At 55.8% G+C, this 14,038-nt stretch overlaps 2 protein-coding genes across 6 annotated transcripts; one reads left to right on the top strand and one right to left on the bottom strand.

Annotated features, from left to right (window-relative positions):
* Positions 1–110: 110 nt before the first annotated feature.
* SHC1 (SHC adaptor protein 1) lies at positions 111–9,893 on the bottom strand. 5 transcript variants are annotated; one of them, XM_070077610.1, is made up of 13 exons: positions 9,695–9,893; positions 6,483–6,650; positions 5,872–5,942; positions 5,312–5,375; positions 5,075–5,194; positions 4,793–4,846; positions 4,551–4,602; positions 4,237–4,363; positions 3,223–3,421; positions 3,077–3,146; positions 2,838–2,969; positions 2,436–2,674; positions 111–1,749 (listed from the first exon to the last, which is right to left on the bottom strand). In XM_070077610.1, the coding sequence occupies exons 2-13, from the start codon at positions 6,645–6,647 to the stop codon at positions 1,621–1,623; spliced, it is 1,422 nt and encodes a 473-aa protein (XP_069933711.1). In that variant the 5' UTR covers positions 6,648–6,650; positions 9,695–9,893; the 3' UTR covers positions 111–1,620. The 5 variants fall into 5 exon arrangements, with proteins under 5 accessions (XP_069933711.1, XP_051714588.1, XP_051714589.1 ...); XM_051858628.2 differs by having other exon boundaries at positions 2,838–2,972; positions 9,695–9,865; XM_051858629.2 differs by lacking the exon at positions 9,695–9,893 and adding an exon at positions 8,321–8,427 and having other exon boundaries at positions 2,838–2,972.
* Positions 9,894–9,927: 34 nt separating this feature from the next.
* Positions 9,928–13,979, top strand: CKS1B (CDC28 protein kinase regulatory subunit 1B). Its single transcript, XM_008264365.4, has 3 exons — positions 9,928–10,251; positions 12,764–12,891; positions 13,466–13,979. The coding sequence occupies exons 1-3, from the start codon at positions 10,193–10,195 to the stop codon at positions 13,516–13,518; spliced, it is 240 nt and encodes a 79-aa protein (XP_008262587.2). The 5' UTR covers positions 9,928–10,192; the 3' UTR covers positions 13,519–13,979.
* The last annotated feature ends 59 nt before the right edge of the window (positions 13,980–14,038 follow it).

Raw genomic sequence — 14,038 nt, 5'->3', positions numbered from 1 at the left:
CCGGGCCCCAAGTGAGGCCAGGTGGGGCCAGCGGCGACCTGGAGCCTCCCCTCCTGCCGCGGAGGCTCCGCGCGAACAATGGGCTTGCAAGAGTGGCTAAGAAGGCGAAGTAGAAGAAATACGGATTTTAATGAAGATTATTTCCCTTTGGTATAAGTGAGACCCGTGAAAACATCCAAACACACGAAAGGAGGTGGTGGCTAGGATTAAAATTGTCAGCTTTCCCTTCCCCACAGGCCTAAAGAGCAGGACTGGCCTCTTCTGTGGTTGTGGCTGCAGTGGGCCTAGCACAGGGCCCCGCGTGTAGAAGGTACTGGGGGACCTGTGGGCTTTAAGTTCCCCCTTCGTGAAATCGACACAGCCAGCCAAACGCCTGCCTCCCAGCCTGCGGTAAGAGGTCCAAGTTCTAGTCCTGGCTCAAAATCCGTTTCTGCCTCTGGTCTCTTTTGTAAAAATAATAATAATGCTGCCAGTCCGAGTTCCTTTGCAGGCCCGGTGAGGAAAATGCCAATAGTGGTGAGAGGGCTTGGAAAAGTCAAAGAGGTGATGTGTGGATGTAGTTGATCATCATCATTTTGTGTTCAAGAACAAGCCATGGAGAACAAAATTAGGAAAGTAAACCTACAGCCATAAAATATGTGCATACAAAGTAAAAATGAGCGCGGTTCCAAATCGACAGATGGTATTTGGGATTGTCTAATGCTTTCGAGTCTCAGTGCCCTTGTTCCCGCCTCCACAGAACCCTCCTGGGAGAGTGAACTGTACAGGAGGCTCCAGTTCACACCCTGGGAAGGGAGAGGCAGAGCCGGGATACAGGAGGAAGAGCTACACTTTGGCTGTAGAGTATAACATGCATGCAACATGGGAGGGGCGGGGCGTATGAAATGTATATACAGACCCCTTGGGGAGAGGGGTCCCGGCCAGGAGGCACTGAGCAAGGGAGGGGGTCCATCTCCCCCCTGGCCGGGAGGGGGGCTCTGGGGCAATCTCTAAGGGTTGCACCTCCCCAGGGAGAGGGGACAGCTGCCACTACTGCTTCTGTTCTCCCAACCCAAACTGGAGAGGCTGCTGAGCAAGGAGGACAGGGTCCTGGGAGCCAAGACGGCGTCAGCACCCCTGTCCTTAACTCAGGGGCCCGAAAACTTCTTTGCATTAAATATCGTCAGACCTAGGAGATGGTCAAAGGCACAAAGTTAAACGCTGGGGGGAAGGCTGAGAGTGGTCTGTGACTCCCTGAAGCCCAGGGGTAGACCCGAGGTGTGATTTGTTCCCCTTTCCCCAGAAGGGTGACTGCTCCACTGGGCCTATCACCAGGGGACGTTTCCATCTCGAGTGCCCACCTTCCTGGGGAAGGGGGCATCAGGTTGGCACAGGTATGGGGGGGCCACTCTGTACATTAATACTTTGGTGAGGTTTGGGGAGAAGCAGGATTCTACCCCAGGCTCCTGACTCAAACCCTCTCCCTCAGCTGAATGCAAAACCCAGTGTCCACCCTCCTCCCAGCTCTGACCCAAGGCCAAGCCCACAGAACACTCGTTGAGTGAAGTCCTGAGAGCAGGGAACAGGGTGGAAGGGGAGGCAGGGGCGTCTTCTGTGAGAGCTCGGGGACGCGGGGACGGATCACAGTTTCCGCTCCACAGGTTGCTGGAGACACAGTTCGCTGCCCGCAGAGATGATGGGCAAGTGATTGTCCATGTGGTAGCTGATGAGGTGGCTGACACTCTCAAAGCGGTGATCCTTTGTCCGAACCTGGGAAAGTGAGAAGGAAGGGGGGTCAATTCAGGTGAGGAGCCAAGACCTCGGCGGCCCTTAAGTCTTGAAGAAAATGAAACAGTCGAGAAGGCTGAGCAAAGAGAAAAAGACGGGGGTGGGGCTGGGGGTGGGGGGTGATGGCTGGTTGAGGCTTCCCTGGAAAGAGAAGCTGGAGACAGCTGTGAGAGTGGGCAGGTGAAGGAACTACAGAAAGGCAAGGGGACCTCAGTCCAGAAAGCATGAAGCCTTTCTTGATTTGGACAGGGTTGGCGTATCTCACTGTGCAAAAAAAAAAAAAAAAAAAAAAAAGTGGGAAGGAGGCTGAAATTGTACAGAAGAGAAATGGAAGTTTTGAGGAGCAGTGAGACACTGAGTGTTAAGAGAAAGGACACTGGTCTGGGGACCTGGGGAGGCCCCCGGCTCCTCCTGCACGTGTGTGGCTCCTCACCACTGGCTATCACAACCTCTCCCCGGGGGTTTCCTCATCTGTCAAAGGAGGGACACAGAATAGACGAGCACCGTCTGGCTCTGAGGGGCTTAAGGTTTGGGGATTGGAGTACCGGCCAGGGCTGTAATGAACACAGCTCAGGCACAGCGCTGAGGGCGCTGGAGGGCGGGGCCGACAGCTGCGACTGCACCAGAGGGTACTTCCGACCACCCACGTCCACACCTCTGTCACTCACCACACCCTCGGGGTCCACCAGGAGCAGGTGCTTGGGCTGCCCGCTCTGCAGGCCGGTGAGCACGTACTGGCCAGGTGTGGTCGTGCTCTCCCGCACCAGGAAGTCCCCGTTGAGCTGCAGCAGCGCCTCAGCCTCCCGCCGGCTCAGCTTCCCATGGAACCAGGGCTCCCTTTGGAGCTGCTCAGCCATGGACACCGACTGGGGAGGTGCAGGTACCCGAAGCGCATCTTCAAAGGGCTCTGGGGGGTTACAGAGAGAGCAAGGAGCAGCAGCTGGCACAACACACTCCCGGGACGGAGACCTTCAGGGAAGGGAGGCCAGGAATGAAAGAGCAGAAAGGCAGAAGAGACGGAACCAGGTGGGAAGGCGGGGACGAAGCAGAAAGGAGAGAGGAGTACTCACTCATGTCAAAGAGGTCCCGGGGTGCGCTGCCATTGGCGGTCGCGTTGGGGGGCCCAGCCCCTCCCCCTGCCTGCCGGGCCTTGTCTAGGTTTTGGACGTTGACGTAGGAGGGATCATCAAAGAGCTCTCTGCCTGCTGCGGAAAAGGATGCTCCGTGGTGCTCCTGGCCCTGCCTGCTGCACCCCCGGCTCTTCCCTCCTCAGCTCACTCGCTCCCTCTCTCTCTGCCTCCCTTCATACCCGGGCAAGGTGGTTGAGGTGGCATCTGTTTGCGGACTTCCGGGTCTCCTCCCACAGGCTGCCCTACGGGCTGCAGGGATAAAGGAAGGTGAGACCAGCAGTCCTAACCAGCCTGGGCCCAGCCCACCTCCATCCTAGCAACTTACCAGGGTAGCTCCCAAGTGGCTGGGGGTCTGCGCACTGGGTGGAGCAGGTCGAACAGTCCCTGGGGCAGCTCCTTCCCGGAGCCTCATGTCCACCACGCCCCCCAAAGGGGGTTCCTTCCCCGGGAAGTCATTATAGTACTGATGGTCGGGTAGCTCTTCCTCCTCCTCATCCCAAGCTGATCCATCAAAGCCGGCCATTCTGGGAGGGACAGGAAGGCACAGGAGTGTGAGTACGCAGGAGAGCCGGGCAGGGCGAGGGGAACCCCACAGCACATCACACACACAGCGAGCCTTCAGTCCGCAGGCCTGAGGCTGGGTGTTTCCCAGGTACAGTCATTTCACCCTCCTGGTTTCCCTCCCTAGTTTTATAGAGGAGGAAAATTAAGGTGAGAGGTGAAAAGATTTATCCAAGATCTCCCAACTAAAAGGTGCTATAGGCAAGATTTAAACTCAGCTTTGACTTTACAGCTCATGCCCTTGACCACCAGGCTATTTCCTGAGAGGAAGGGGAAGCACGAAATAGTGGGGAGGGCATGTGCCGGAGGACTTGAACTTCCAAATACACCATCCCTACTGGCCCACTGCTCATTCCTTAAAGCCTACAGTGGGAAAGGAAGGGGTCTCAGGACAAACAGCCTTCCTCCAAGATCCACGAGCCTGGTGGCTTCTAGAAATAGGAAAACACAGAAAATGAAAGAGAAATAGGCAAGAAAGAGGGCGAGGCTAGTAATGAGGTGGCGGCTGGGAAGAGAAAAGCTCATTCAGCCAGAGAAAGAAATGCAGTTTGGAGGCCCTGAAATACAGCCCCACCACAGGCAAGCGAGAGGAAGAGCTGGCCCTGCAGCAGGCGGCCTAATGGCCACCGGAAACCCAAGAATCGCAGGAAGTAGGAAGCAGGGCACACAGGTTATTTCTTTCCCTGAACCTCCCCGAGCTCTGGCGTGGGAAGAGTAGACCTGCATTCCCAATCTGGGTCTGGGGCCCAACAGCTGGCCCACACCCCACCGTGCTCACCTGTCATGGGGGGTGACCAGCTTGGGTGGGTTCCTGAGGTATTGTTTGAAGCGTAACTCGAAGGCCTGGCCAATGGTGCTGATGACATCCTGGGCAAGCCCTTCGGGACACTCCAGGATGTGGCAGGCTGCAGGTACAGCGAAGGCTGCCGGTGAGCTCTGAGGCGGGGTCTCGGGCGGGGGTGTGGGGGACTGATCCTCCTCAGCAGAAGCCCCTCCTCATCTCTGCTCGGTGAGAGGGGAAGGGCGGCCCTGGTCCCCCTCACCTGCCGCACCGCCATCCCGCCCCACCCAGTGCGCCCCACCATGCCTCACCTCTCTGATTCACGGGGTCTTTGGCAACGTAGGCAACATACTCGGCTGTGTCCTAAGACAGACAGAGTGAGAAGGGGCAGGTTAGCTAAATTCTACAGCTCCACCTTACTCCTGATGCCTAAACCCAGTCTTTTTCAAATACCTCTGCAACCCTACCTCCCCCACTGCCCTGGCTGATGGCTTCCCAATCCTTAGCCCCTTCCCCTCCCCCCCCCCAACCTGTGCTCTGTTCCCCAACTCACCGGATCTCCGCCGGACGCAAATGAGATAGACTGCATGTGGTGGTTGGCAATGATCTGAGAATTGGCACGGGGGATGGAAAAGGAAAAGAATGGCATGTGTCAGCCCCCACCCCTGGCCCAGAACCCTGCCGTCCCAGCCTCATTCTCTTAGCTTCTCACCCTAACTTCTTCCTACCTTCTGGCTACTCCAAAGCCCTCCACCTTAGTTTTTGGCCTCACAACTACATCTGCCCCTAGCCCTACCTCCCATGTCTCTGGTACCCCCTACCTAACCCCACCAACCTGTTTACAGTCTGCGGCCATGAGGTTGAGGCTGCTGGTGGAGACGGTGAGAGTGATTGGCATTCCAGCAAATTTCAGGTTACTCCTCCCCAGGATAGAGCTGAGCGGGCGGCCACAGGGCTAGAAAAGGCCCAGAGTCTCAGAAGCCGAGGGTTCCCGACACCAGGAAACACTTCTGCCTTCCCCTTGCCCCTCCACATCACCCAGCACCATCCCAGCCCCAGCCACCCCAGGTACCTTTCTCCTCCGTGTGGCTCCCTTAGCACCCGGCACAGCCTCACACACCAGACTGATGGCCTCCCTGGGGAAAGAGGGGTGCTCAGACCCACAGGCTGCCTCCCACTCGGCTGGGGCTGCCACAGGGCTGGGGGAGGGGAGGGCCAGGCCAGACTCCCAGGGCACTCCAGGCTCTTTGTCGTGGTGGATTGAATTAAGGGCCTTTAATATTTGATGACACTGAGAGGCCGCTTCCTGGCTGATTGGGTTAGGGCCTCAATGGGTACGGCCCCACCCCCTTCCAGCCACCAAACCTCCCATTCCCTTCCCAAAGGCAGCAGCCACCACCGGTCTAACCCCACTTTCTGCCCTAGCCCCACAACTCTAAAGGCCGGAGAGGTAACAAGGATCCAGCCCAGAGGTGTCTCTTTTCAGTCACACTTGGACTCACTGTCCCAACTTTCTCTCAACCCACCTGCCCACCCACAGGTAGGCCACCTGCACCAAGGGCCCCACTCCCCATTCCCACAGCCTTACTAACCCCAGGACTCCCACAAGCCCTCCCCCTCCCCCCCACTAACCTGGTGACCTGCGTCCGGGTGTTGAAGTCGAGGGCACGCATTGACTGCAGGACCTCCACACAGCCCATGTACTGAGGGGAGGGGGACAGCAGTTCAGCCACCTCCCCCCACCCCAGCGCTAGGGCCCTAGGACTTTTCCCTCCATAGTCCCTAAGGGAAGGAAAGCTGAGGCAGCTCGCTCACTGCCCGCAGCTACATCCCACAATGTACAAGACAACGGGGAGTGAGGAGAGAGAGAGAGAGAGGACAAGCTGGGAGCGCCTCATGCACTGGGGGAGACTGGAGGGCAGTGCTGGGCACTGGGTGGGATGGGTGACACCTCCAGAAGCGGGAGGGGTCCACCGGGGGGAGTCCAGGAGTCCTCATGCCCACACTCGCCTCCGAGGTGCTGGGCATTGTGCGAAGCATGGCAGGGTGGGGGTGGGTAGGCAAAAGAAGGAGGAGGGCCCTGGCAGAGCTGGAAGAGGTCAGAGATCAGGCAGAAAGGTTAAGAAGCAGGACGCGGCGACAGAGGGGCTGCTGAGGGAGAGCAGGAGGAGTCCCACAAAGCTGCCGCGAGCAGAGGAGCTGCAGGGGTATGGGAGGGAGTGCAGGGGAGGATGTTCACTCACCCGAACCAAGTAGGAAACCCCAGGTCCCATGACTTTGTCGTTGGGATGCAGCCAGCCCCGCGTGGGCTTATTGACAAAGCTCCCGTGGCGGGTCCACTCCTCGCCCCCCAGCTGGCCCCCTTCCACCCGAGTCCTGCGCCCGCCGCCTCCACTCAGCTTGTTCATGTCCTGGAGGAGGGGCAGGGGGCCTGAGTCCGGCATGGCTGCCCCTGTGATCCCCTCCCCATCCTCGGCTGCCCTTCCTGGCTCCCCCTTGGGCCCCAGGCGGCCCCCAGCAGGGTTGGCCAGCTTCAGGTTGCTCATCCGGGGGAAGAAGGAGCACAGGGTGGTGGGACTGTCGTCCCCGGGCAGAGGGGGCAGGATTGGCCCCAGGGACGAGGCTGAAGGGGAAGGCAGCTCCTCCGGAGGGGTGGACCCTGAAGCCCCCTCTTCCAGCGACGACAGAGACTCATTCCGAAGTGGGTTGTACTTGGGCTTGGGGGGCAAGAGATCCATGGCTGGGGCGAGAGCAGGGCTGCTGCCCGGCCCGGCCCCCCTGCCAGCTGGGGCAAGGGGGCCAGGCAGGGGGCATCCCCAGGCCCCGAGCCTGCCGGGCCTCTGTGGCCCAGGAGGGGCAGGAGTCCTGGGGAGGGAGAGGGGCAAGTGGCTTCCGCTCCCCCAGCTCAGACCCAGACAGTTTCAGGCCCCATCCCCGCCCAGCGTGGAGCCTCTTCTCTGGCAGAGAAGAGAACAGGCTGGACCCAGAGCTGCCTGGCTCCTCCCCAGGGGCGGGGAGCTAAGGAGAGAGACCAATCCGGAGGACAGTGCTGACTCACAGGCTCAGAGGGGCTGAGCCCCCACTGCCGCCGCCCCAGCCCAGAACTCAGGCAGGGGCAGAGCTATCCTGCCCCTCTCCCCTACCCTAAACAAACAACTAGTGATCTGGGGGAGAAGTGGGAGTTTGGAGGAAAGGATGGAGGAGGAAGGAGAGGAGGGAGATAAGAGACGGTCTGGATCAATCCAAACCGGACATGGGCAGGAAGTCAGGGGAGGGGAGGGGGAATGAGGGAGGAAACAGAGGCAGCTGGGGGTGGAAAAGGGAGGAGATCCCAGAGCTCAGCATTTCCCTTCCTGTCCTGCTGGAACACGCAAATTCCTCCATGGTCCAGCCCAGGCCACCCCTCATCACTGCCACATCCAGTGGGGTGAGGGCCCCAGGGAGCTTAGGCCATTAGCATCCTCTTCCAGGGCAGCTGTGGAATGGAACTAGGGAAATGGGAAAAGGAAGGAAGTGGTCCCAGTGGGTGCACACTGGGACCCAGAGGAAGGGCAAAACTTGGGAAGTCAGGGAAATAAAAGCCCAACCCCAGGGGGCCACCAAGGAGCCAGCAGGCTAGAGCTGCAGCCAGAGGACGTGTGGGTCAAGCCTCCTCCTCTGCTCCTGGCACCCACCACACCAAGCAGGCAGTGGCCAGTGGCCAAGCACTGTTCTGCACGCTGGCAAGGGTGAGGACAGGGCAGTCCCTGGGCCCACCAGGTATCCTCCCAGCCCTCCTCCAGCAGTGCCCCTCACACCAGGGGAGGAGTCACCAAGCGATGGAGGTCAGGAGGCAGGCAAACATGTGGCAGTGAACCATGTGCGGAGAACAGTCCCAAACCTCCAAACCTCCGTGGCTTCCTGCCACAGCTCTGCTTGAGGAAGCCTTGGAGGAAGTTGGAAAATGACCAAAACACAAGAAGTAGATACCTCTTCCCCTAGGCTCACCTCGGAATTACCCTTAGCTCTAAGTCAGAAGATTAAAAGAAATCTATAACGATGACCAATTCTAGCACTTAAAATGTGCTAGATACGCTCTCACCTCCTCTTCGTCCTCATGGCAGGAGAATCTGTCACTCTATTTCCTAAGACCCCAGGCCGAGAGAAGGAAAGGTTTCTTCCACAGCCACACACACACACACACACACACACACCCTCATCCTTAGGGTCAGCACTCTCTGGAAGCCTGCAGTATGGGCAGGCAGAGGATGACCAACAGGTGTGAGCATTTCAAAGAAAAGAGGGAGTCTGTCTCTAAATTTGCATAGGGAGAAGTGAGAGCCTACTGGAAGTTCAGGTGATTGGGTGTTGGAGGGGGGAGCCCAGCAGGGAGGAGGCGGGAGGAGCGGGAAGGGGCAGGAAATGGCGAAAGCCTGAGGAATGTTTCCAGCAGGGAAGGCAGGACAAGTGGAGCCAGGAGGAATGCCCAGACAAGAATTTTGGCTGGGGGTGCGGGGGATGGAGCCAAACAAGTAGAGGCTGAGGAGTCCCTTAAAAGAAAAAAGAAAAAAAAACAGGATACAAATCCCTAACCCCATTGCAAACCACCGTTTTCTGGTAGTACAAAGTTCTCTCTCCTGTCACGTCCTCAAGCCACACATCAGCAAATCCACGGCCCTGTCTAGCCACAGCCTCAACCTACAGCTGTTTCTGCGGTGGGCTGGGAAACTATGAGCAAGCCTCTGTCCCGTCCTCGGGCCAAACCCCAAGCCCAGGCCCACCCTTGGGGGAGGATAAGGCTGCCTCTAATCTCACTCCTCAGAGCTCCCACCTAGTGGAGCGGGAAAGCCCTCGGGAAAACTGAGCCCAAGGCCCCAAGAGAGAAAGGACAGGAAACGTAAGCAGGTGGAGCTTCTGAGACTGAGGAAACTGGGGTGATGACTTGGGTGCCACCCGGATCGAGTTCCTTAGGGGGCGTGGCCCTCTAGGATGCGCAGCAGACTTCCAGGAGATGAGGCTCCGGGACAATCGGACGTGGATTGCGGAAGGGGCGGGGCTTCTATGGGCGGGGCCTATCGAGGGGCGTGGCCTCAGTGAATTCGAATCGTTCTTTCAAGAGCAGAGCTTTGCCCTTTTGGGAGATAGGATCTTTGACAGACAGGAGTTAGCGGAGAATCGTCGCGAGGAGGAGGCGGAGTTTGGAAGAACTGGGAGGACTAACGAAGCGTTTCTTGTGGAGCTGGAAGCATGTCTGGGGGTGGGACTTCCAGGAAAACTGGGCTACAGGGAGGGGTCGGAGACAATAAATTTAAAAACTGGGGTTCAGGGAGCCCCCTGAAGTTGGGAGGTGGGACTTCCGGAGAGGGGGTCTCAGGGGCGGGACTTAGCAGTGAAGACCGGAAGTGGGGTCCCGGGAGAGGGGTTCCGGGGTGGAGGAGTGGGTTGCCTAAAGAGAAAAAAAAAAGTGAAAACTCACCAGGGCCTCATGGGGTCTCCGCACCGCGCCGCGGGCCGATTTGGTTCCGGATCACGCCACTGCCTGCTTAGGTCGCCGCTCCAACTTTCTCCCCGGCCCGGCCTCCCTGGAGAAACTTTATTACACTCACTTCCGGCCTCACTAACCCCTGACCCTCTACCTCACGGTCCCTCCTTCGCCCCGCCTAGTTTCCTGAATCAGCCAATGGTAGCGCGAAGGCGCTCACAGGCGCCGCGATAACCAATTAGAGGCCTAGCTCTGACCCAAGTTTGTGCTTGAGAAACGTAAGAAGCGCACTCCAATAAAGACTGGAGGAGAAGCAAATCCTAAGCCAATAGGAGGCTCGAAGGTGGAGCTGTCCCGCCTTGAGCCCAAAGGACCAATGGGAAGTGCGGGCGGTGTGTTTGAAAGCGAGGCCAAAGAGGGTGGGAGCGCGTGCTGCTGGGAGTTGTTTGGAGGTTGGCAGCGCGGGGCTGACGGCCCGCAGGCAGAGCGATCATGTCGCACAAACAGATTTACTATTCGGACAAGTACGACGACGAGGAGTTCGAGTACCGGTTAGTGCCGGCGGGGGGCCGTAGCGAGGTCGGGAGAAGAGAAGGCACGAGGAGTTGGTAGCGAGGATGGAGGCGACAGAGGGGGCGCATGCGCAGGAGACCAGCGGGGGTGGGTGTGAGGTTGGTGGAACGCGGAAGGCGCGTGCGCGGGGGGTGGCCGGCGCCCTGGAACAGTGGAGTCTGGAGTCAGCCCCCGGTTGAGGGGAGGCGTGATGAGTCCGACCACCTTCACCCTGTGGGTTTCTGGGTCTTGGTCTCAGCTTCACTGGGAGCTGCTGTGGAGTCTACTGGGTGAAGGTGTCAGCAGCGGAGCTGGCCTTTTCCTCGCGTTCTCACTGCGAGCGGTGAGAATGCTGAGGAAGTTAATGCTGCTTATTCTTGGGGAAGGAAAGAGGCGTGGTTGTCTGGCTTGTTTTAGGACGGGGGCGTCGAGGACCGGGCCGGGGATTAAAGTGCCGAGAAGCACTGAGAACCAGTGGAGTGCGTGCAGGTTTCACTTGTTTACTGGATGTGAGCATCTCACGGTCTTTAAAATTCTGAGCAAGAATCTGGCAGACGGCTGGAAGAAGGTGGTGGGCCTGCGGAGCCCGGGCCGTGAGCGGGGCGTGGTGGGGACACACAGCCTGGCAAGGAAGGGGCGGGGGCTCCCTGGAAGAGCCCTCAGGTGACACTGTAGCAACGAAGGGAAAAGTACAGCTTGACCAGAATTGTCCCGGAGGTACTGGATGGCCAGATGCCCAAGATGGGGGAGCGTTTGGGTTTGATAAGTTCTGAGCCCATAGGAATATTAGATTGGAAAAGGAGGAAAGACAGAATTCTACAAGTGTTGTCGTCACACTAATCTGTATCAATTGCAATATTTAAGACGGCTTGCGGCTTTTATCTTGCCTCCTGGAATGGAGGGGGAAATGGAAGCTTGGTTTTCTCGTGCCTTCCCTCAGCCCGGTTCGGGCTGTGTTTACAGACACATAACCAGCTTCAGGCTGGGATCATCCTAGATCCTTCTCAGACTCCATTCCTTTTATTTCCCTCAGCTGTTTTCCTCTACATCCGAACTAAGCGAACTCCAACTGTATGCTTATGACGTGTTTGCAGGGCTGGGAGACATCACTAGTTTCGTCCCTGGGAAGATGTAACTGTTAGTTTGGCAGTGGCGTTTTGGTTTAAGAGAGGGGTTTGTTTTGTTTTGTTTTAATGTACTGAGGCCAGATTTTGTGCCAGGGGCTGGTTAGAATGTCAGCTATTTTCAGACATTTAGACTAGAATTATCTCTTTAGGAAAAAAACCTCTGATAATTAGTGCTGAGGGAGCATTTAGGACATTTTTGTTGCGTGTGATGAAGTGTATCTGAATGAGTCCAGTTCCAGTCAGAGGAGTCATTTCTTTGCCATGGAGACTCATCCTTGGTCAGAGAATCAAGTCTCATGGCATGCCCCTTCAGAGTTAGGAAAATGAGATTCAAGATTTTTGAAAGAAGACTAACAGTTCACCTCTGTGATGTGTCTTCCACACCCCACTTTATCGATGTTAACATTTCATGCTCTTTGTAGGGCCTGTTACATTGTGGGTAATTACTAGAAAACCCTAAGATCCACAAAGGCACAGAAAATGAACATCAACAGTGCCTGGCACTCAGTCACTGGAAGTACTCATTCGCACTCTTTAATATACCCTTGCGAGGAGCCTTGTTGTGGCATAACGGGTTAAGGCGCTACCTACAATGCCATACGGGCACCAGTTCAAGTTCTGGCTGCTCCACTTCCAATCCAGCTCCCTGCTAGTGTGTCTGGGAAAGCAGCAGAGGATGGTCCAAGTCCCTGGGCCCCCGTACCTACATGGGAGACCCAGATGAATTTCCTGGCTTCTGGCTTCAGCCTGGCCCAGCTCTGCCTGTTTTGGCCTTTTGGGGAATAAACCAGCAGACAGAAAATATCTAACTTTGCATTTCAAATAAATAAAATTTAAAACTATATATATAGTCTTGTGAGAATTTTTATAACTTGGCCTATATTTTCAGCTGCCTCTACCCCACAATAAGATTGTATAAACTCAAAGGCCGACACTGTGGCGTAGCGGGTAAAGCCACTGCCTGCAGTGCCAGCATCCCATATGAGTGCCGGTTTGAGGCCTGGCTGCTCCACTTCTGATCCAGCTCTCTGCTGTGACTTGGGAAAGCAGTGGAAGATGACCCAAGTCCTTGGGCTCCTGCATCCATGTGGGAGACCTGGAAGAAGCTCCTGGCTTCAAGATTGGCACAGCTCTGGCCATTGCGGCCATCTGGAGAGTGAACCAGTGGATAGAAGAACTCTCTCTCTCTCTCTCTGCCTCTGCCTCTCTGTAACTCTGCCTTTCAAATAAATAAATCTTTAAAAAAAAAAAAAAAAAAAAGATTGTATAAACTCCAGAAGCCAGTTTCTCTTTTTCCTTTCTTGGCTTTATATACAGGCACTTGTCCAACAGGCTGTATCCAGTACTAACACAAATGCCCCATCTCCCTATGTTTCTGTTGCAGGCATGTTATGTTGCCCAAGGACATAGCCAAGCTGGTCCCTAAAACCCATTTGATGTCTGAATCTGAATGGAGGAACCTTGGCGTTCAGCAGAGTCAGGGATGGGTCCATTATATGATCCACGAACCAGGTCAGTGCACTGGCTAAATGTAGCCAGATAGGACTACTATACTGAAGGACTGAAGGAATACCATCACAGAACCCAAGAAAACAGGAGATGGGGGGGGGGGGGGCCCGTTTCCTGCTCCTTTCCCGTTTAAACAAAGCTGTAGTGACTGAAAATAATAGTAATATGTCTGGGAAGTTCAGAGACAGCCTGTCACTAAATTCAATCAGAGGGCACTCTTTTTAAGCCCACATATACCCTGGTTATGGCTTCTGCTTCATTTCCCACCAGAAAGCCAATTCTTGGATGTGTTCCAAATAAGCCAAGGAAAGTATATTTCTTGATAAGACACCAGACACCACGCTGCCAGGCAAAACTAATAAAGGACACCCCAGGGCAGCACAAACACAGCAAAGGAACTGATGCCAATAATTCTCTGCTTGGCAGACAGGCCCGACTTCTGGGTCTGCTTCTAAGGCCATATGTTTAAATCTTAATTTAGTTATAAAGATCTGAGTGGGTGATGGTTGGGAGGTGGGGGTGGAATGCATAGAACAGAATGGTGCGAGTTCCTCTCGGATTTCACTCGCTCTTTCAGAACCCCACATCCTGCTGTTCCGGCGGCCACTACCGAAGAAACCGAAGAAATGAAGCTGGCGCGCCACTTCCAGCCTCGAGCTCCACACAGCTGTTCTTCCTTTCTGACATCTTTCTGATAACATTATGTTGCCTCCCTTCCTTCTTCTCACTCTGATATTTCAAGGATGTTCAATACACTGTTCACATATGCTGGTACCTGCTGCTTTGCTTCATGAGTAAAGCCAACACCACCACAGCCCAGCCAGCGAGAGTGCTCTGCAGGCCACGGCCTCCCCTGAATGTGACCCCAGAAGCCACGGTGTGTTCTGTAGCCCGCAGAGCATCTGAGAGTAAGACCATGGTTATCACAGGGGTCGTGTGACCTTGCTGTTCTGTTTTTTTTCCCCGCCGAGTATTGTATGGATGGTGACTTCTGATTTTATGTTTCAATGTATTGGAAACTCTTCATTTTATTCAAGAAATCTATTCCATGTTTAAAGCCTTGATTAAAGAGGAAGTTTTTATCAATCTAATTCTGGAAGGGTTCCCCCCCCCCCACCTTCTGGTTGAACATCACTTTCACTGTCGTTGT

This window comes from Oryctolagus cuniculus, chromosome 7 (genome assembly GCF_964237555.1).
Source record: "Oryctolagus cuniculus chromosome 7, mOryCun1.1, whole genome shotgun sequence".
Taxonomy (NCBI): Eukaryota; Metazoa; Chordata; class Mammalia; order Lagomorpha; family Leporidae; genus Oryctolagus; species Oryctolagus cuniculus.
Note: the sequence above shows the minus strand (reverse complement) of the source record. Positions and strands in the feature narration are given on the sequence as shown.